The following is a 21,128-nucleotide window of genomic DNA, read 5'->3' as shown; positions in this document are numbered from 1 at the left end:
AACTGAAACACAATGTATACCTGAGAAAAATAAATTTCTACAGTATTATCACAAAATCCTGGTGCAACAGCCTACGGAAGTTTGTGATAGGCAATAGCAGTTGTTGCCAAAAGCTGAAAATTTGTTGCCTAAGAGTATACGCAACAAATTGCAGTCATTGCCAATTGTTAGACCTTAATAGCTAAATCAATAAAGTACATGACTATATATGGACTGACCTGTAGCTGGAGATGCTGAAAGCTTTGGTTGCTTGAACCACAAGGAAATCTTCTACACACTATAGCCCTTATGTGCAATAGACTCAATGGGGAGTTTGTAAGCTTTGATGCGTATACTGTATGTGCAGGGATCGCTTGTATTTATAGTGGCATATATCATAGAGTTCCGTCCATAAAAGAACCCACAATTCACCTGGAAAGCCAATAACCTGATCCACACGCCAACATAGAGTTCTAGACTCTTTGAACCCCTTTAACCTCAGATAATACAATCTAACACACTACTTAAGAGAGGACAGTTGTTAGTCTAATCCAATCTCTAAATCCTAGTTAAGTGTCATAATTCTACAATGACTATGAGACCAAACCCTAAGTGAATACATAGGAAAAAGGTGAAGTAAAACTCCAGCACCACTGTCATTGTCTTTACTGCCATATATTTCTGTTTAACAGCATCCTTCCAAACCAGCAGAAAGGAAAATAAGTGCATCCACATTGATTTTGGGTATCCCATACCTTATTATGGTAAGTAAGCATGCCCCAATCTAATATAAATTACACGATGGGGGAATTGGGGAGATTCGGACTCGAGTGCCTAAAGGGAGCACACCCGCACTAGCCAAGTGGTTGCACCCACGTCTGCAATTTCTATCTAAGATTTTTCATATTTGTCCAATTTTTACTAAAACAAAGTTAAAGTTCATTGCATGGATAATCAAAGATTGAATAACATCAAATATTCACAAACGCCAAACAATTATTCTTTGTTCCGCTTCATGCATTTACTGCTTAAAACTAATTTGAGAATGTTACGAATTCATTTACTTTCAAATTCAATTAGAAGGGGAATGAATTTATCCACATTTTGTAATTAAAACCCCTATAATCTGTAATATATGAGAGCATAAAAAATTGGGAAGACAAAGAATTTAAACAAAATAGGGAGCATAAATTTGGACATGCATCAACTTCCACATCATTTAGTTTACAAATTTAGTTCACAAATTGAATCTCTCTAGTGTTGCATTACTTAGCTATAAATTCATATAGATTCGGAAACACGTAATCCTAATTGTCTGTCAAAGTTCTTAGCCTAAATAATTCTGAATGCACAGTTCTTTTAGTTTATAACGAAGCTACAATGCAACGCTAATTTTTAGAATATGAAAGGAGAAAATTGCACACTTCCTTTTTGAGAAGAACTTGGACAAGTGAGAGTAACTTACATGTAATAGATTTATTATCACTATGATGGTGAATCTGTTTCCAGTAAATATTTCCACCAAAAAGCATGACGTACGTACAATACAATACTAGTTAATAGCTTACACATTGGGATCGAGCAATTTTATGATATGTTATAGACAGATTATGTCATTTGCCAACATAGGCCAAGAGAAGGCAACACAAGTTTGCCCTTGCCTTGAATTTGGCAATGGCCGCCAAACCAAATAAACTACACACTCACATCAAATATGAATTTGATTTTTGAATTCATCATCATATCCATATATCATGGCCTCATATAACAAGTCCATATCTATTGACCGAAAAAAAAAAAAAGCAAGTCCATATATATCTAATTGTGAGTAAGCAAACTTGATAGGCAATGCTGATTACCCCGCCCATGGAACCAAAGCTACCAATTTAAAGCACGTTTAGAAATCACTAATGATCGTTTATATATATATATATATATATATATACAAACTACAAATTGACTACATGCAGCATGTGCAATGCTTAAGCTAAGATTCAGAAAGAAAACAAAAGAGCAGAGAAAACACTTTCATGGCCTAGCTCCTTATAGCTATGAAGCACGACACTGCCGCCATAATAATGGTGATTACAACAAGGCTTACATCATCAAAAATGGCCGCGAAACGCATTTCTTGCAGCTCCCAAATAGTCGAAGCGCAGTGACTCAGCCCCTCACAAATCATTACCAAAATAGCCATTTCCTTCTGGTATCACCACAATCACATGCAATGGCATTACAAGTACTACTAGAACTGAATTCTGAGCATTAGACAGGAGGAAATAAAAGTAAAAAAGACCTAGCAGCTATCTCATCCCTAATATTGTTGAAATATCTAGTAGTGAAGGAAATCTACACACACACATATATATGTGTGTGTGTGTGTGTGTGTGTGTGTGTGTGTGTGAGAGAGAGAGAGAGAGAGAGAGAGCTGGCCTAGTGTGTCACAGATTGTACAATAAGTTCTTGGAGTTTTGCTTATAACACGGTTTTCAGCTGCTTCTAGGATGCTTCCTACTATTTTCTGTGATATAAGATCCACACCAGGATGGGCCCCAGGAAATCACATTTGTGGTCAACTACCGATGATTTAATTTCTGCATGTAATTTCTTGGCTCTGTATACTAGGCAGTAGATGTTGCAATGTTTCTGTTCAGTTTTGTATTCGAAAGGATTGAACTCTCCTTTTGCATGCGTTGTCGACTTGTGGTTTGGTGTGATCTAAAAGATTTCTGGTTAATTATCTGCTGTCTAAAGGTACTTATTTTAAGTAACTAGCTCGAAAGGAAACTTCCGAGATTGAATTTTGTGAACAATTTATTTTGGGTTTTATCAAATTTTCTCTAAACGTTGGGACTATATTTTGTTAGGCAGCCTAATACCCCAACATATACAAAAACTAAAGAAAGAAAGAAACTTGGCTCAAAATCGAGTGTAGTGGTGTTTCAGAATTTATACAGTCAACTCTACTTAGTGGGATAAAGATTTGTTGTTGTAATGTGATATATAAACTACGTTATAATTTATATGAGGTTCTGGTTCATACACGTTTGCGAGGGATGGACATACTGTGTTGATCAATTGACATAGTTCACATATGTCACATATAATTTAAGGCATATATTTTTTTGTGGAATTAAATTACAAATTCAACTAATATATTACATTCTTCTTGATGGACTAGACTTGTTCACATTTATTCACGCGTACACTAGACAATCTTGTTAGGATGTTTTCAATGACCGCAAATACCAATGTCAATTTATAGGTCCAGATGATTCTAAAACATGAGAGAAAAGATTTTACAGCTGTGTGAGTCCCTCCAACACCATCTCAGAATCCAGAAAAATAAAGACCAAACATTTTGGTTGCTCCAATGGCAAGGGAAAAAAAAAATATATATATATATATATATATATATTAATGTCACGTATTAGCCTTTTATACGCCACCAATTTTGGACTCAAAGTTTGTATTTGGGTCAAGCTTTTGAGTTTATAATTGGTGATCACCTTATATAACTTGTACATGTCACTTATTAGCCTTTTACACGCCACCAATTTTGGACTCAAAGTTTGTATTTGGGTCAAGATTTTGAGTTTATAATTAGTGATCACCTTATATAACTTGTACATAACCAAATTGTGGAGTCTAAAATAATCCCAACAATTCTAGAAATGATACGTGGGCTTTTGCTCAAGAAAGACCAAATTGCCCTCATTAAATGGGTAGGCTCCTCAGATACTTTCACGTGCAGTTCACACCCCTGAAGGTCTCAGCAGCTGATACTCCCACGCGCAGTTCACACCCCTGAAGGTCCCAGCAGCTAAATATGACTGCCTATAGCTTACTTGCCCTTGGCGAGGAAAAGTCAAATCATTAAAGATAAGGATTAATTACCCAAATCCTATCTTTAATACATTTCCAATTGAAGATTGACTCCATTCAAGTAAGTAATCCCAATTTAAATCAATTAGGGATAATTACTCCATTATCTCAAGATATTATTTCCTATTCAATATCTTGAGAATATTTCTCCATAAACCTTAGCCAATAGGATGCCGCCATGTGTAAGGTAAAACCCTAACACTATGGCTGGCCTTCTTTTCCTATATATACCCTATATTCTACCAAATTTTGGTAAGTTTTTGCTACCATAAAAAGCCCTAAACACTTTACTCTTCTCAGAGAAACTAACTTAGGCATCAGAGATCCATTGGCCTAATTGCTCCCCACCTCGTGGGCGCGTAAGGCTTAGGTCATTGAACAAATGTGTTAATTGTTTCGCAGGTGCACTTTCGTCAAAGCTAGAGACGGCAGAAATTTGCATTGACAAATTGGTGCTTTCATTGAGAGCTAATTCTAATACTCAAATAAGCCTTTTGCATTTGGTTACTTGAATTTTCTATTATGTTGAATTTCTCACACGTCGTATATTAATTTTTCCTAGAAAAGTTTATTGATCAAACCCTGGAGAAAGGATACAATGATAGGAATTCAAAAATCACAGCGAATAAAACCTTGTATGTATAAGGATTTGGACCGGAGAGCGGAGACTAAGACATAGCCCCACGACGGCAGTCTTTAAAACTCAACGCGATGGAGGGAGGAGCCCTATCATTGCGGTCCGCACCACCACTGTTGCCACGACCCAGCAGCCACAGTATGGCCACCAGGCCATGGCCCAATCTCTTACATCGTTGCCCTTGCAACGCACAGACCACCAAAATCCTAGGCAAGAGCCCCAGGTCTATCCACTAGCTCATAGGTAGGAGACTTAGGTCCATGGAGAAGCAGGCTGAGCCCAAGAGGCCCAGACCACTGCAACCCAAGCTGCAGCAGCTGGAGCCTAGCTAACAGCCCAAGGCCAGCTGCCACACATGCGAACCCAGCGAGCCCACACATATGGCCTGCCTCGCGACCTGCTCTAGCGACTCAGCCCGTGGCCCAATCCAATCTGAGGCCACCTCCTGCGATCTAGATTCTAACCACCAGTCTGGCGATCGACCTAGGGTTATTTTCACCTCATTTTTCTACAGAAATGCCCACTCTGGGCTCAAGCTTTGTACCTGCAGCCCATTACACTTCCACCATACATGGGTACGCTTATTATCTAGACTCTTCCAATCCAAATGGTGAGCACCACCTACCCTACCAAGTCACCAATTTGACAAGCGCCCTCGCGCAACAAACTATCTTGGTAAACCAGCTCCTTGAATGCATTAAGATGCAGTGCACCCTAGACGAGGTGTCCCGAAGTAGGACATGGACGAAAGAACGTGACTCATTCCAGCGACATCCCGGCAAAGAGCCACTTAACCCGCCATGAACTGTGCGTTCGAGTAATGTGCACTCTTGTTTGGGCCCTTAAGAAAACGTCTTTTCTCACCTCAGTGCGCATAAAAGCGTTCATTCCCAACTCGGCTAATGAATCAGTGTGCATTCAAGGTTGGGTCACACTCTGATGAGTACTCAGGATATTCCAGGTGAAGGGTCTACATGAGGCTAGGCCCACAAGAAGATCCTTCTGCGAGGCACCAGAGTAGGCAGCCATATAAATGACCGAGGAAAGAACGATAGCAGTTCCACTCCAGGTCAACTGGCAGCCCCTACCAAGCGCGACGGCGAGTAGCACAGAATGAACCACGTGCACCATGAGTGCGACCTAAACGAGTAGGATATGCCGAAGAGCAACATGGACCAGCAGGTCAACATCAGGGGCAACCGGAGTCTCTGATGCCCTACTAGGTGCAAATCTAAGAGGAAGTACAAAGGTTTGTAGCAAAGCAGCTGCGTGGATTCTAGCACATTGAGATTACCGATGATGCCTTTCATAAAGACGTGGCCAACATGAGCAGGTCACCATTTATAGATGAAATCAAGCAGACGAAATTAACGTGGAAGTTTAGCCCGCTATATTTCACCTTATTCAAATGAGATGAAGATCTTGACAGACACTTGATGCACTACCAAAGCGCCATGACCCTTTACAACAACAATGACTCTCTCATATGCAAAATGTTTGCCACGGCACTCCAAGGTGAGGCGCAAGACTGGTTCCACACCCTGCAGCCACGTTCAATCAGAAACTTCATCAAAATTTCCTTGGTTTTCACTAAGGAATATTCCTCCTACCACTCGATCAAGAAGAAGTTTGACCACCTCTTCAACATGAAAAATGACCTAAAGAAGTCACTCTGCACATACATCAAGAGGTTCAAGGCGCAAAAGGCGAAGATCGTCGGATGCGATGATATCTCAACTTTCCGGAAGAGGCTCCCAGCAGATCACCTACTTTTTAGAGAGCTAATCATGGGTGAAAACTTGACCTTGGCAGATTCTTATGCTTTGGCAGAAAAGCACTCCCTCTGGGATGAAGCCAAGCGCTTCCAAAAGCCACTTAAGCAGCCGTGCAAAGATGCAAAACCAGTTCAAAAGAAGGCAGGTGATAAACCGTTCAGACAAAAACAAGGCAGGAAGCAAAGACAGAGACCAATCCCCGACGAAAGAAGGCACAGCACCCAAAACGTACACCAAGTTCTCAGTCCCGATCAACCAGATCTTTCGCGACCTTAAGGACAAGCTATGGTTCAAGATGCTGCAACTCATGAGGGGTGACACCTCCAAGATGGACCAGACGAAATACTGTGCAATCCACATAGGTTTGGGGCACGTAAAACGACTTAACCACATGGATGAAGTACCTTGAAAAGTTCGTGAAAGAAGGCAAGTACGACAACAATATGTCGATTAGCCAGCTGCCCGGCCAAGGCGGGAAGCAGATGCCGAAGCTAAACCCCTAACCAAGACAATCTGAATCAACGACATCTTTGTCAAATCCGAGCATTTGGAGGCCACCAACAGTTCCAAGAAAAAGAAGATCCAGTATGCAAGATAGGTCTTTCAGGTTCAAGTCATAGATGTTATACCTGGATCAATCGTCGGCTTCACCGAGCATAACGCTGAGAGATTAGACTTTCCCCAAGACGACGTCTTGGTGATTTCTGCTCAACTGGCCCACGCCATCGTTGACATAATTACGGTGGACAACGGCTTCTCAGTCAATATCCTACAATTATCAATCATCCAGAAGATGGGCCTAGAAAGCATGATCAAACGTAAAACAGAAGTCTTGACCAGATTCAATAGACTTACCTCAACTGTCATTGGCACAATCACGCCCTCCAATTGTCTCATCACAGACCTTCATGATTGTCAGCGACACATCTCCCCATAACGATATATTAAGCTAACCCAGGCTAGTGAAGATTGAAGTTGTGACCTCGATCGAGTATCAGAAGATCCAATTTCGCATCCCAAGAAGAGCAGTCGAAGAGATCAAAGGCAACCAGGCCATGTCTCGGCAATGCACTGCACAAGTTCTTAAGGAGTCAAAGATGAAGACTTTTGCCCCTGCAGTGTTAGCTGAAGTGCAAAAAGACGATTCTACCTCCACTAAGAGATGAGCAACCAATGAAACTTTATTTTCCATGGTGTTTGGCTTTGAGGCGATCATTCATCCCAACGTCATGGTGCCGAGCATCAACATTGTACTGTCGAATTTCGAGCAAAATGAGAAGGATGTAACCAAAAACTTAAACTTGGCAGAGGAAGAGCACGATAAGTTTATCACCCGCATTGCGGCCTATCAGTAGCAACTCATCTCTAACTACAACAAGAGGGTGAAGATCCAGTAGTTCCAACCAGGAAACTTAGTCCACAGAAAAGCCTTCGTAACCGTCCATCAGGAATGCTCCAAAAACATGGCTCACATCTAGGATGGTCCATACAAAATCAGCCGAGTAGACGGAAATGGTAGCTACACCCTCACCACTATAAGCGACAAAGAAATCGAAAAGCAGTGGAATGCCTACAACCTGAGAAAGTACTATGTGTGGCTTTCTACCATTCCTTAGACCCTATTCAAGACAAATAAAGTTCAAAGACTCAAGCAGCTTGACGAACAAGACTTCGCATGCCGAGAACTATCAGTTGTTATGTTATTACTGCCTACAAGAAAACTTGTTACATTTCTTTATTTTCAATGAACACTAAAGGAATTACTTGCAAACCCACATCTGTGACAGCAAAAGACAGCCCTACCATTACAGACATGGCGTGTGTTACCTCATCATGAGAGGGTAAACTAATCCGGGATATCCAAATGTGGATGGATTTTAGGATTGCTCAGTTCCCTCTGAATGCATTGACTACCTACGCTAAACTGCTCCCAAAATTGGCCATAATAGATTTTTCCTAAAAAGACTTAGTCGATTGAAGGATTCAATTCCGCGAGAGCCCGGGTCTCTAATAGGAAAAGACACTAAGTGCAGGATCCCTGCCCATGAAAGAATTTAAGGGACTAGATGCTTCGTCCTCAACGTGTAAGTCTTCATGAACGTAACTCGACTCTAAAGTGTTGTAATACTAGTTAAGTGACCTACGAAATTGAGTTACAAATTGTTACCCTAGAGATCCATATCAAGCTGCATGCAACTTAGAAGATCAAAAGACCAGCAGTTCGAAAAGGATATAGCCTATAAGGCGTGATTTTGCCTACACCTTAAGCCAAAAATGCCTCTAAGATCCAGGGAAGATACCTAAGTGGTCACCAGGACATTTGCTTCTGTAAGTAAGACGCCCGACCGACGACCCAATGGCTGGCAGCCCATGGCAATTTGTAAGTCGAGACTTACGCCTATTATGACTACACAGACCTGTTTGCTTATTTAAAAGTAGCACTTCGGGTCAATGGCTTACGGTTAAGGTTTTGTAAGAGTTAAAGCCGAAATGTACAACTAATAGCAGCTACACGAACTCCTCTGCTTTCTATAAGAAACACACGTTCGGTCGTCGGCTTTATAAGTTAAAAATTTCGCAACATACCCTGGGAAGGCCAAGGCTCATGCAGCTGCTAAAGCCGAAATGTACAACTATAGCAGCTACGTAGACTCCTCTGCTTTATATAAGAAGCACGTGTCAGGCTGTCGGCTCTATAAGTTAAAATTTTTGCATTTATGCCCTTAAAAGGCCAAGGCTCGTGCAACCGCTAAAGTCGTAATGTATTATTATAGCAGCTATGCGGATTCCTCTACTTTGTACGAGAAGCAGGTGTCCGAAAGCCATCTCTATAAGTTAAAAGTTTCATAATTATGCCCCGGGAGGGCCAAGGCTCGTGTAACCGCTAAAGCTGAAATGTACGACTATAGCAGCTATGCAGACTCTTCTACTTTCTACGAGAAGCACGAATCCAGCCACTGGCTCTATAAGTTAAAATTTTTGCAACATGCCCTAAAAGGGTGTCTTGTGCAACTGCTAAAGCCGAGATTCATGACTATAACAGTTACGCAGACTTGTCAGCTTCCTTCAGAGGCTACAAGTTCAGCTGCCGACTCTATATGTTAAAATTTTGGCTTTTTTTTCCTCATGCAGGTAAAGCTCCTTGAGCATCAAAATCGAGATTAAAACCTAAGTGACGACGTGGGATCAACTGCTTCATTAAGGCAACTCACCCAACCGCCCATCTTATAGTAAAGTTTTGCAAAAGACATGGCGAAATAAAAAGATGAAGCAAAGCAAGGAAAGTTGTTTATTAAATTTCTAGCAAATTGATAAACTGGCTCGAAAGCCAACAAAGTTCAAATAAAGTAGAACAAAAAAGGAAAACAAGAAAATTCCTAAGTCTACACAAAAAAAACTATTCATTAGTAGCATGCGCAGCCACTGGTCCCTCGACCACCACGCTTTCAACAGCCATACCGCTCTCAGCAGCCAAAGCTTCCATCAGCTCATCCTTAGCCGCCCCTGCCTAGACTGCCTAACCCTCAGCTGCTCCACCAAATGCAGCCTCAAACGAGAAGTCAAGCAGATTAATAGGAGAAATAGAGAAAATCTTGAAGTACTTCTTAGAAATCTCATAATCCGATAGCCTACCCTGAAGATGGTCTACATAGCCGAGCTAGTAGAAATAGACCTGATAAGAAGCAAAAGCCACTTCATGACAGACCTTCTCATTCTTCAACTACACATTCTCCTCAACAAGCCCAATGTGAGCATCATGCAGCTTACCCAATTCCTTTTTCATGTTTTCGCTAGCAGACAGTGCACCTTGCTGATCCACTTCTTTATATTCAAACTTACTGGCAACATCCTTGAGATGAGACACTTCAGTATGCATGAAGACAAGCTTCTCGTCCTTGGCAAAACAAGCAGATCGTAGCTTCAAATTAACACGCTCAAGGTTCTTGACCATTGGTGCAACACAACTGACTTCCTTCACTGCATCTTCCAACATAGCCTAAGTCGCACTAAGCTTAGCCTTCAAATAGACAACCTCCTAATGAATAATCTCCAGCTGCATAAAAGTGGGGGCATAAACATCAGACCATTTCAAAATGGCAAGTTCATATTCGAGTTTTTCGGTCTTTTCAGCAGCCAAGCGAAGCTGAGCCGTCAACGCCACTTCCGCCTCCTTAGCATATTCGACAACATCCTGATCAACGCACATAGACTTAGCTACTATGATCAAAGTCTTATGCATTCTGGCAAGCAGGGATGACCTCTTTCAGTAGGCATCACGTTTCGCAAAAGAGTCTAAGACGACAACAACTTTCCTAACACTATTAATAAACTTGGCGCATGCATCAACATCCTTAAGCAAGTCAGCATTCAACAGTGTACAAACCTCGGGAAACTCCCCAACCTTAGACTCAATGGATCTCTAACAACTGCCCATGCGAGTATACTTCCCATTCTCAGCAGACAAATCAGTCATAAAGGAAGGAGGAACATGCCCAGGTGCCACCTTAGTAGTGGAATCTACCTTCCCGCTCTTCAATGTCGTAAGCTTTTTAGAAGTTGGATCAAACTTAGCTCCCGATGCATGCTTTGACACACACCCAGACACCGGGGGCACCACCGAACCTTTTCACTGGATAATCCTCTCAACAATAGCTCGGAGCAGCAGGTTTCACAGGCTTAGACTCAACGAGATTTTTCGTCCCCTTGGGAGAAGTCAAATCGATGAGAAGCTTCTCAACAGCAGACGAGCCCCCACGAGCAACAGAAAAAGTCATTGGCTTTTTTTCAGCCAAAGGCTCACAAGAAGGGGAGGAAGATATCTTATCTCGATCCTCATTAGCAGTAAGCTCTACAGTAGCGATCGAGTGACCAAGTGCCTTATCTTTTATCCATTTTATCTCTTTATTCGGAGGCAACTCGCCTTTCTCCCGACGAAGAGGACTAAGCAACCAGCGCCACTCATGGTACTTAGCAGCAATGCCTAAGGCGATGTGCACTTTCTTCATATCTGCTGAAGTTCTTGGAGTTGAGCCAAATTCCAAATCTACACAAAGAATGACGATCAATAAACTGAAGTCATGGAGCAGCTCAACAAAAATTCAAGCAGGCCAGGAATGAAGCAGTTCACTTTCCACTGATAAAGTCTGTCAGAACACGCATTTAAGAAGAGGAGTTAGATTCCTACTCTCCACTTACCTCTAAGGTATCTCTCACCCACTCATGATCACCTTTTTCAGGAAGCATTAAGCAGCCTATAGCGAGACCTCAGCTGCCCCACACTTTCCTTGTGGCCGATTTCAAAAAAGTACTAGAACTCATTTATGGTCAAGCCACAATCAAAGAACCTGCTTACGTTCAAAAACCCCACCATCATGCGAACTGCATTCAGGGAGCACTGAGCTGGCGCACATTTCGTGGAGCAGATCACCTCTTGGGAAAAAAAAAACAAGGTATGGGAAAAGTAAATCCTAACACAAAGTAATACGGATGGAAATTGATAGCACTCTTCCTAGCAGTGGCACCCTCACCGCATGGTTCATGGCTGCTATCGTCTTTCACCCGCTTAACTCGAATCCCTGATGGAATCGCATGCTTGTACGTCTCAAGAAAATCCTGAAATAGCTCATCGGAATTGATCTTGACATGTGCAGCCTTAAAGTAGCCTACCTTGTTGGAAAAACCACCTTGACGGTACAAAGGTGTAGGGTATTTGTCACTTTTGCGATCGGAGGAATACATCTCAAAATCTCTGCAAAAAGTATGAAGAAAAATATTTAGAAAGCAACTCGCGAGAAGAGGGAAAAAAAATCGCAAAGCCTAGCGCATCTGTCACCTCAGCCCGAGCTTAGCCTTGCACCTAGCCCATGCCAACCAACCTCCACCACCGCACCACCTATGTACAGTAGCCCCGTGGCACCCTTGCCACATCCCCTCACGCCACCTAGGCCTTGCCGAGCCAATTTTTCAAGTCCCAAGACTTCCAAAAAATCAAGAAAAGGAAAAAATTCAAATTTTCTTACCTTGGTGCAACCCGGAGAAAAAGAACAACAACGAGAGATGACTCTTTGCAAGGGCAAAAGAAGAAGAAAGCTAGGGGAAGGGGAACAAATTTCCTCTAGCTTCTCTCTTCCTTGTTGGAATGATGATTGTTCTCCAAATTTATGTAATCTCTACTTAAGGCATAATTAAATAGGTATTAGGGGCAATTGGTTTCCTTTTCCTAGAAGAAGTCTATCTCCAAATCAAGAAAGAAGATCAAGTTCAAATTGGGAAACAACTCTACAAGCCCATGTAGCTTGGGATTTCTACACCTATTGCCCTTTTCCTTAGATACTCCCACGCGCAGTTCACACCCCTGAAGGTCCCAGCAGCTAAATACAGCTCACATGTCATTGGCAAGGAAAAGTCAAAGCATTAAAGATAAGGATTAATTACCCACATCTTATCTTTAATACATTCCCAATTGAAGATTGACCTCATTCAAGTAATCCCAATTTAAATCAATTAGGGATAATTACTCCATTATCTCAAGATATTATTTCCTATTTAATATCTTAAGAATATTTCTCCATAAACCTTGGCCAATAGGATGCCTCCATGTGTATGGTAAAACCCTAAACACTATGGTCAACCCTCTCCTTCTATATGTACCCCATGTATTACCAAATTTTGGTAAGCTTTTACTACCCTAAAAAGCTCTAAACACTTTACTCTTCTCAGAGAAACTAACTAAGGCCTTGGAAATCTATTAGCCTAACCCCCCCCTCCAACCTCATGGGCGCATGAGGCTTAGGTCTTTGATAAAAGATGTTAATTGTTTTGCAGGTGCATTTTCGTCAAAATTAGAGACAGTGAAAATTTGCATCGACACAAACAATCGAAATAATTTGGGGGCGCAATTTTTTTTTCAACTCTGTCGCATAATGTGAGATTCATAATGTTACGAGATTTAGATAAGAATCTTCAAGAAAAAGGTTTGGCTTTATAATGTCTCCTTTGAATTTATGAAAATATCATCGTACAATTGATAGGAATACCAACATTGTTCTTTGATTATGCATGCAATAATTAAAACAATGAATTTTATCCATTGTCCACTACAAGCATGGGTAACATGTCAAATTACACATGTTCCATATGCACTCAACGCAACCTCAATATATGGCTCATAAATTTGCCACATGGATAACCCCATCAAAATAAAATAACACCACCACAACTTCATCCATTTTATACTGAATTGTTTCTTAGAATTGCCAACCCAAAAACTTGTAGCTCACAGACCCAGTCCAAGAGATCGAGATTCACACAAAGATCAATCAGGCAATTGCAATAAGCCTTCCTTGCATCCGAATCATTCGAGTTATATTAAAAAGCTGTGATGCTTCATTCTTGAAGTTTTCACTGTTGTCTTGCTTTTACACCCAAAGTCTTACCAAAGTTTTTCATCAGCGCTCTCAATGCAATTGGCAAGCTTGCAAAGTTCTTTCTTTGATGTTTGAGTCATCACATTTAGGAGACAACCATAGAAACACTCATCTAGTGTTATAGCCGGTTTTAGAATGCAAGCATGCAAAAAACAAGTAAACTTTAAATACCATTTTGATTTGGTATTCAAATGATTTAGTATTCAGAACTGTAAATAGGAATGAATCGAAACAAATTCAATGTGATATAAACCGTACGATTTTAATAATAAATTTAAATAAAACCGCACCAAACTAAACTGTTGATATTTCATAATCTTAATTCAAATTTGAAAGTAGAACCGCACCGTGCCCGGGCCTAGCCTGGACCTAGCCTGGACCCGTCAAATTTCATTAAACCTTCACAAACCAACCACGACGTCGTTTACCCGCTTCCCAGCTTCAAAATTTTCACACCACAAACCTTACTCACTTTCGCAGACGCGCGTGTTCATAACTGACCAAGTCCCCACTGGCCTCCAATAGTTCGAATAGTGTATGTCACTCCTCACAAGGCGCGTGTGATAACAAAGTGAAAATTCCTCAATTTATCTTTTCCAAAAGTTGTTATAATTTCGTTGATGAAGCAATTCCAAACGCACACGGAGAGAGAGAGTTCAATAAGGATAATTTAAATCGATTGAAACCCTAGAATCGAAAGCGAATTTCAATTGTTTCTTCAATTGGGTGTTTGAGTTTGCTCCTCCTCAATGGGGTTGTGGGAAGCTTTTCTCAATTGGCTGCGAAGGTACAGAGATATATATATATATTTTGTTTTTAATATTTCGGTTCTAATTAATTTGTTCTTGTAGTTGTAGCCTTGATGCTGAGAAAGTCTGGGAAATTAGAATATTGGATTGAATTTTATGGAAAATATTAATCTTTTTCAGTTTTAATAGTGGTGGAGCGGGGACAATTGATTTTCCCGCTAAACCGAATTTTGTTTTTGTTATTCAGTTTGATTCCGTTAATACTGCATTCTTTTCGAGAGATTTTAGATTTTCTTCGTTTATGTTTGGCTGATGAGAAAAAAAAAAGATGGAGCTGAAGCTTTGAGTCTCTAAATTTCAAGTGTGAAGAACTTTTGAATCCAGACATGATTGACAATTGGATTAATCGAAAACCAATCTTTCTGGTTGTTTGTTTTACTTGAAAAGCTGTCGATTTTTTATGAGAGGAGTAGCTTTTAGCGTAGAAGTATATTTCGATTCTTTCAGTTCTATTTGGCCCTCGATCGTGTAGTAATGTAGGTGTATGTGTGTCGATATGTATCGCCCCAGTTCATTTTCGATTCTTACCAAAGACGAATTTGAACCACATTATTGTTACTCCATTGTGAGGCTAAGCCCACCCCTGTAGATATATCATTTGTTCAAAAAAAAAGGATGTGTTCTGGTGGTGAATTAGCATTATTCAGCGTATGTTCTGCCATATGATTGTTATTTAATTGGCATACTCGCCCATTTTCTTTGAGTAACATCTTCTGCTAAAGATTTTAATTTCTTTGGTCCGTGCTTTTGCTTCATGTTTCCTGGATTAGTTTATGGTGTTTTACGTGCCTGGAATTCGATCAGCTAAGAAGCCACTGAATCTAAAACATAACTTAATGTGTGTATCTAACTGATTTCTTTGCTTATTGTACCAGTCATATTGTTTATTAGTGACCCAATGTATGCATAAAGTACAGACTCATGTCAAAAGTAAAAATTTTAGAGTCTTTCAGTTTAAATGACTTACTAGTATGCTTTCTTTCTCCCCTCCTGTAGCCTCTTTTTCAAGCAAGAAATGGAGCTATCCTTAATAGGCCTTCAAAATGCTGGGAAAACATCGCTTGTAAATGTTATTGCAGTAAGTAAAATATTTGTTTGTTTCTGGTGAAATATATTTTGTAATTCATATGTCCCTGTTTCGTTTTGATGCTGATGGCTTAATTTTGTTTCCTGATGTTGTCCTTAGACTGGTGGATATAGTGAAGACATGATCCCGACGGTATGTCATTTTTTCAAGAATTCATTACATGCGTTTAACTCTGTTTCTAGGAAATTTTATTTCTTCAAAACTCGTCATTGTATTGCCACAATTATCTTTTACGGTTAATCGGTTCTTTAGATATCTTTCATAAGGCATCTCTTTTGTCTACAGGTTGGATTCAATATGAGGAAGGTAACAAAAGGGAATGTCACAATAAAGTTGTGGGATCTTGGTGGTCAGCCAAGGTTTCGAAGCATGTGGGAAAGATATTGCCGTGCAGTTTCCTCTATCGTGTATGTATTTTTTTACATTTTACATTTTGTAGGCGTATCGTTCAGGTGTTCCCTTTTTCTTTTCCAGATACTACAGTAAACATGTGGTTATTGCTGGTCAGATACTAGGATTGTTAGTATTTTCTTTACACGTCCAGAAATGTGATTACCGGTCTTCCATAAGATGTTTTATCTTTTGTAAGCAAATTTCTCCTGTTAAATTTTCGTGACTTTCTTCATTTTGCAGTTATGTTGTGGATGCTGCTGATTATGATAACTTGTCAGTCTCAAGAAGAGAACTTCATGACCTGTTGAGTAAGCCGTCACTAAATGGTATTCCACTGCTGGTATTAGGTAACAAGATTGACAAAAAGGAAGCTCTGTCTAAAGACGATTTGACAGGAGAGATGTAAGTGAACCTTTTCATACCTTGTGTTAATTTAATATATGAATTGTGTATTGAGCATCATTTTCTGCCGTGCAGGGATCTGAAGTCCATCACCGACAGGGAAGTTTGTTGCTTCATGATATCCTGCAAGAACTCTACCAACATTGATACGGTCATTGATTGGCTTGTAAAGCATTCGAAGTCAAAAAATTGAGTTCTTTCCTACTCGCACCGATGACATTATTTCATTTAAGAGAGTGGATTTCAATCCGTTTTTGAAGTGACTATCGTTGTTTGCTCAGTCTGGTTTGTTGATATCTGACCATCCGTCATCGTCTTGTGTTATGTGCTTGGCATAGTGTTGTTTTGGTAAACATGTGTTGGAAGACACTATGATTTGAGTTTATATATGTATAGAATTTGACTCTCTGAATTGTAATGTACAGAATTGAGTTGTTGCATATATTATTTTGGTTAAAAAATTTGAGTGAGATAAACGAATTACCCACACTTCAGCTACCCCAAAAAGACCTTGAATTCAACATTGTCGTCTATGAGGTTAGGTCAAATGGTTATTAACAATAATTCCGAAAATTTTAAATCCAAAGATATCGATTTTGCATTTAATTTCGCAATACTGTATTGTATACCTTTAAATCCAAAGATGCCGATTTTACATGCATTTAAATCTGTTTCTGAGAGAGAAAAAAATGTATTGTATACCTTTAAAAAGCTAAGTAAAAACTGTCATTTAGTACTACGGTCTAGTGGTATTTCTCTTCATTTGTAAGTCAAAGGTTTTAGGTTCGATTCTTGTCAAAAACTAGTTTGAACTACATTATTGCTTGTCTATTATGAGGTTAAACTCATCCCTCTTCTCTAATTATAGATAATATCGTTTGTTTATAAAAAAAATAAAAATAAAAAGTAAAAATTGAAACCGAGAGATATTTATTTAGGAATACTGAGAATGAACTCAATAATTAGTGTATGCGGATTGTTATTTAGTTTATAATTGAGATTTAACAAGGTTTTTTTGTACATAGCATTCCTTTAATACAAGTGAGGCTTTAAATTTAAAAAACTAACGTGTTCAATACCAACTACTGCTTATTTATTGTGAGGCTTGACGCACTTTGACCTCAATATAATTGAAGAATATTAGCAACCTTCTCATTTGAACATTCTTTACTCTCCTTTTAATCTTGCAATGTCGCTTGATGATTGAAACCATCTACACTATTTAAAGATCATTTGTGCAAAAAAGCAACTAAATTTAAAATTGTTTAGTCATCTAATGATAATCCAATAATTATGCAAACCATGTTTGTCGCTTAAGCATTGACATTTTGACAACATTAATAAAAATGTTAAACAATTTCTAATTTAATTGATTTTGTAAAAATTAATCTTTAAAGAGTAATTTAAAAAATAGATTTTTTTATCATTAAGCAATGTTACACGAGATAAAAATGAGAGCCAAAACTTTTAAGAGAGAATCTAAGTGAACATGTTGGTAGCATCTCACGTAAGAGCAGTTCCACTACTAGGCATCCCTCTTGGGATAGGCGGCAAAATCTCCTCCACCCTCCAAAATTGGTCTCCAGCCAACAATTGTCTGGCCCAGCCTTTAGGCCATGTAACGCAATTTTGATGTTATGGTGATATCGGCTCTATTAAAAATAATTAAAAATATAACTATGAATACATAATCATGTTCTTTTATTTTACACATATTTTAATATCTCAAATATTTCAAGCAATCTTTTATTATTATTCCAAATTAAAAACAAACTTACTTTATATTATTTTATAATAAAAAATAGTAATATTTTAATATAAATTGTCTGAACTATTTACTTTAAAAATAAAAATACACTTGAGTAGTTACTATTTATTACCCGCTATTATTATTCAATTTGGTGGATTGAATTGAGTATAGTCGATTAGGACTTTTAGGAGTGAAAGTGCTCTAATAGCATCAAGGAATAAATTAAAATAAACTTGACCGTCTCCCGCTTGGAAGGCGAGAAAGATTAAAGGGAAAAGAACGCCCACGTGGCGCCAAAGCAAACAGAGTCCAAAGGCCACAGTGGAGAGATTCCTTTCTCTGTAAAACCCCTTTTGAGCTCAATACCCACCACCACCAACGCCACTCACTCACCAAGCTCTCTCTCTCTCTCTCTCTCTCTCTCCCCCCCTGCAGGTGTTCCACCTCGTCGCTGTGTATTTCATGAAGTCCGGAGATGATGAGAGAAAATCAGTCATCGGAAAATTCGAAGCCGGTAAAACTGAAACTTTCTTCAGGTCAGAAAGGGTGGCTTAATAAGTTATTTGGGTTTCGTTTCGTTTCATAACTATATATCTGATTAATTTTTCTCCTTGCTTTTTAGTTGGTTAAATATTTCAATTTGGAAAAGTATCTGTTCCTAATAATTACATGCTACTTCATATTTTTTTTAGAGTAAATTTGAAAAGAAAAAAAATCAAATTGAAAAAAAAGGGGCATTCCGAGAATCGAACTCGGGACCTCTCGCACCCAAAGCGAGAATCATACCACTAGACCAAATGCCCTCGATATGTTGGCTAATACCTGCAAATCATAATTACTTTGATCTAGGATTTGTTTTCTTTTATTAATAGCATTCATCCAGATTCAGTTGCTTCCTTTTTTCTGTTTACTTGTTCCTTATGGATATTTTGTTGGACTCTAATTAATTTAATGTATACCCTGAATAAGAGAGAAACTTCGGTTCGACTAGGACAGCTCTTACATGGGACGGGGTTCGGTTGGGAGCCAAATCACATTGGATGAGACCAGTGTGAGGTTGGGTGGGAGCATGCAAAGTACAAGGGTCCAAAGGTTTTGTGAGAGGTGTCCAAGGAATGACATGTTTCGTATCCCTGCCCAAGTTTTTCTCCAAAAGTTGGGTGCCCTGGATGAGGTAGTCACGCTAGTTAAGCTCGCAGATTACGATCATGAGAATGACTTTGAAATTCCCCTCCCCATCCCATTTTTGGAAAGCACAATCTTGGGAATGCTAATCATGGCTCATGGGTATAAATGTGGAATTTTGAAACCTTTGGCCCCCTAGCATAAATTCACTAGGGACTTCAAAGTATTGATTAACTCTCCTTGGTCCTGAAAATCGGCATAAATTAACAAATGGAGCACCGATGCTTTGTGTGGTACAATTGTAAAGTAGGGTTCTCTGGCTAGGGTGCAGATCTAATGGTTTCTTACTAATATTTAGTTCAGTTAGCATCAAAACTGGTGTTTGAAACAGCGTCTTCGGATTACTAGGTGTCGTGAGTTGATTTAAGTCCGTGTACGTGATATCAATGGAATTTCAAGAAATCGAACTCTTCATCTCTTGCAACATGTTTAGAGCAATCCTATATGAATAAAAAAAAAGAGTAAAATGTCGTATGGGCCACATTTTCTGATCAGCTAAATGATGTTTACTTGTCATAACGGGTGCTAGTGTTTACGTAACTTTTGTTCATGTTTTTGTTGGCTTTAGCTGATTGGCCTGATTGATTAAGTTTAGTACTTTCTGTGGCTGATAATATCCGATCCTCTGTTTCAAGTGTTTTGCAATTTTTTTCTGCTCGAGTTTCTGTTAGGCGTTATGTGTGGATTTCTGGCTAAGATGCAATAGGATTATAGGATTAAAATAAAACCTAAAAAGTTACAAAAAAAGGGGCATTCCGAGAATCGAACTCGGGACCTCTCGCACCCAAAGCGAGAATCATACCACTAGACCAAATGCCCTCACAATCAGTATTTACACGTGGAAATGGTAATTATCTTAATCTGTGATTAGTTTTTTATGCTATTGCATTGATCCAGTTTCTCCTATTGCCATATACTTGGTTCTTGTGGATACAGCGTCTGACCTCTTATGTTGTGTTTCCCATGAAGTTATATGACTGATACAATAAAATGCGGAATTCTACTTAAAATACTAGTAGCTTAACATTAAGTATCGATACATTGTTTCTGAAATTCTGTATAAATTAGCAATTGGAATGTTTCTATGTGTGCTACAATTTACAAGTAGGGTTCTCTAGGTTACACATTTAATCGTGTTTTGCTAATATTTCTTAAAGCTAGCTCCGATCTTTTTTGCCTAAGAAACTAAAACTTGTTCAGAAAACTAAACTTAACATCTTGTGTTGAAGTGCAGGTGTGGTAAAATCTAAATGTTTGAGGTAGGGCATTTCCTGAAAGAGCCTCAAGGAGTCGGAAGCAAGAATTATACGGTGCACCAAGCCTTATCAATGACATCCAAGTACTGAAATCTTCCATCTTTCGCAACCAAAAAATCTTCCATCTTTCGCAACGAAATCAAGAAGAGTAATGCCTAAGAAACTAAAACTTGTTCAGAAAACTAAACTTAACATCTTGTGTTGAAGTGCAGGTGTGGTAAAATCTAAATGTTTGAGGTAGGGCATTTCCTGAAAGAGCCTCAAGGAGTCGGAAGCAAGAATTATACGGTGCACCAAGCCTTATCAATGACATCCAAGTACTGAAATCTTCCATCTTTCGCAACCAAAAAATCTTCCATCTTTCGCAACGAAATCAAGAAGAGTAATGCCTAAGAAACTAAAACTTGTTCAGAAAACTAAACTTAACATCTTGTGTTGAAGTGCAGGTGTGGTAAAATCTAAATGTTTGAGGTAGGGCATTTCCTGAAAGAGCCTCAAGGAGTCGGAAGCAAGAATTATACGGTGCACCAAGCCTTATCAATG

The 21,128-nt window shown here is 39.3% G+C and overlaps 1 protein-coding gene and 2 non-coding genes across 3 annotated transcripts; 1 reads left to right on the top strand and 2 right to left on the bottom strand.

The window, feature by feature from the left end:
• The first annotated feature begins 14,333 nt into the window (after positions 1-14,333).
• Positions 14,334-16,883, top strand: LOC137726243 (ADP-ribosylation factor-like protein 8a). Its single transcript, XM_068465137.1, has 6 exons — positions 14,334-14,490; positions 15,509-15,590; positions 15,699-15,731; positions 15,885-16,006; positions 16,233-16,394; positions 16,470-16,883. Exons 1-6 carry the CDS (start codon positions 14,453-14,455, stop codon positions 16,585-16,587), a joined length of 555 nt encoding a protein of 184 aa, XP_068321238.1. The 5' UTR covers positions 14,334-14,452; the 3' UTR covers positions 16,588-16,883.
• A 1,992-nt stretch (positions 16,884-18,875) lies between these two features.
• Positions 18,876-18,947, bottom strand: TRNAP-UGG (transfer RNA proline (anticodon UGG)). The gene has a single exon. It is a non-coding gene; the product is annotated as a tRNA-Pro (tRNA).
• Positions 18,948-20,076: 1,129 nt separating this feature from the next.
• On the bottom strand, positions 20,077-20,148 carry TRNAP-UGG (transfer RNA proline (anticodon UGG)). The gene has a single exon. It is a non-coding gene; the product is annotated as a tRNA-Pro (tRNA).
• Between the last annotated feature and the right edge of the window lie 980 nt (positions 20,149-21,128).

Source organism: Pyrus communis, chromosome 2 (genome assembly GCF_963583255.1).
Source record: "Pyrus communis chromosome 2, drPyrComm1.1, whole genome shotgun sequence".
Lineage (NCBI taxonomy): Eukaryota > Viridiplantae > Streptophyta > Magnoliopsida > Rosales > Rosaceae > Pyrus > Pyrus communis.
Note: the sequence above shows the minus strand (reverse complement) of the source record. Positions and strands in the feature narration are given on the sequence as shown.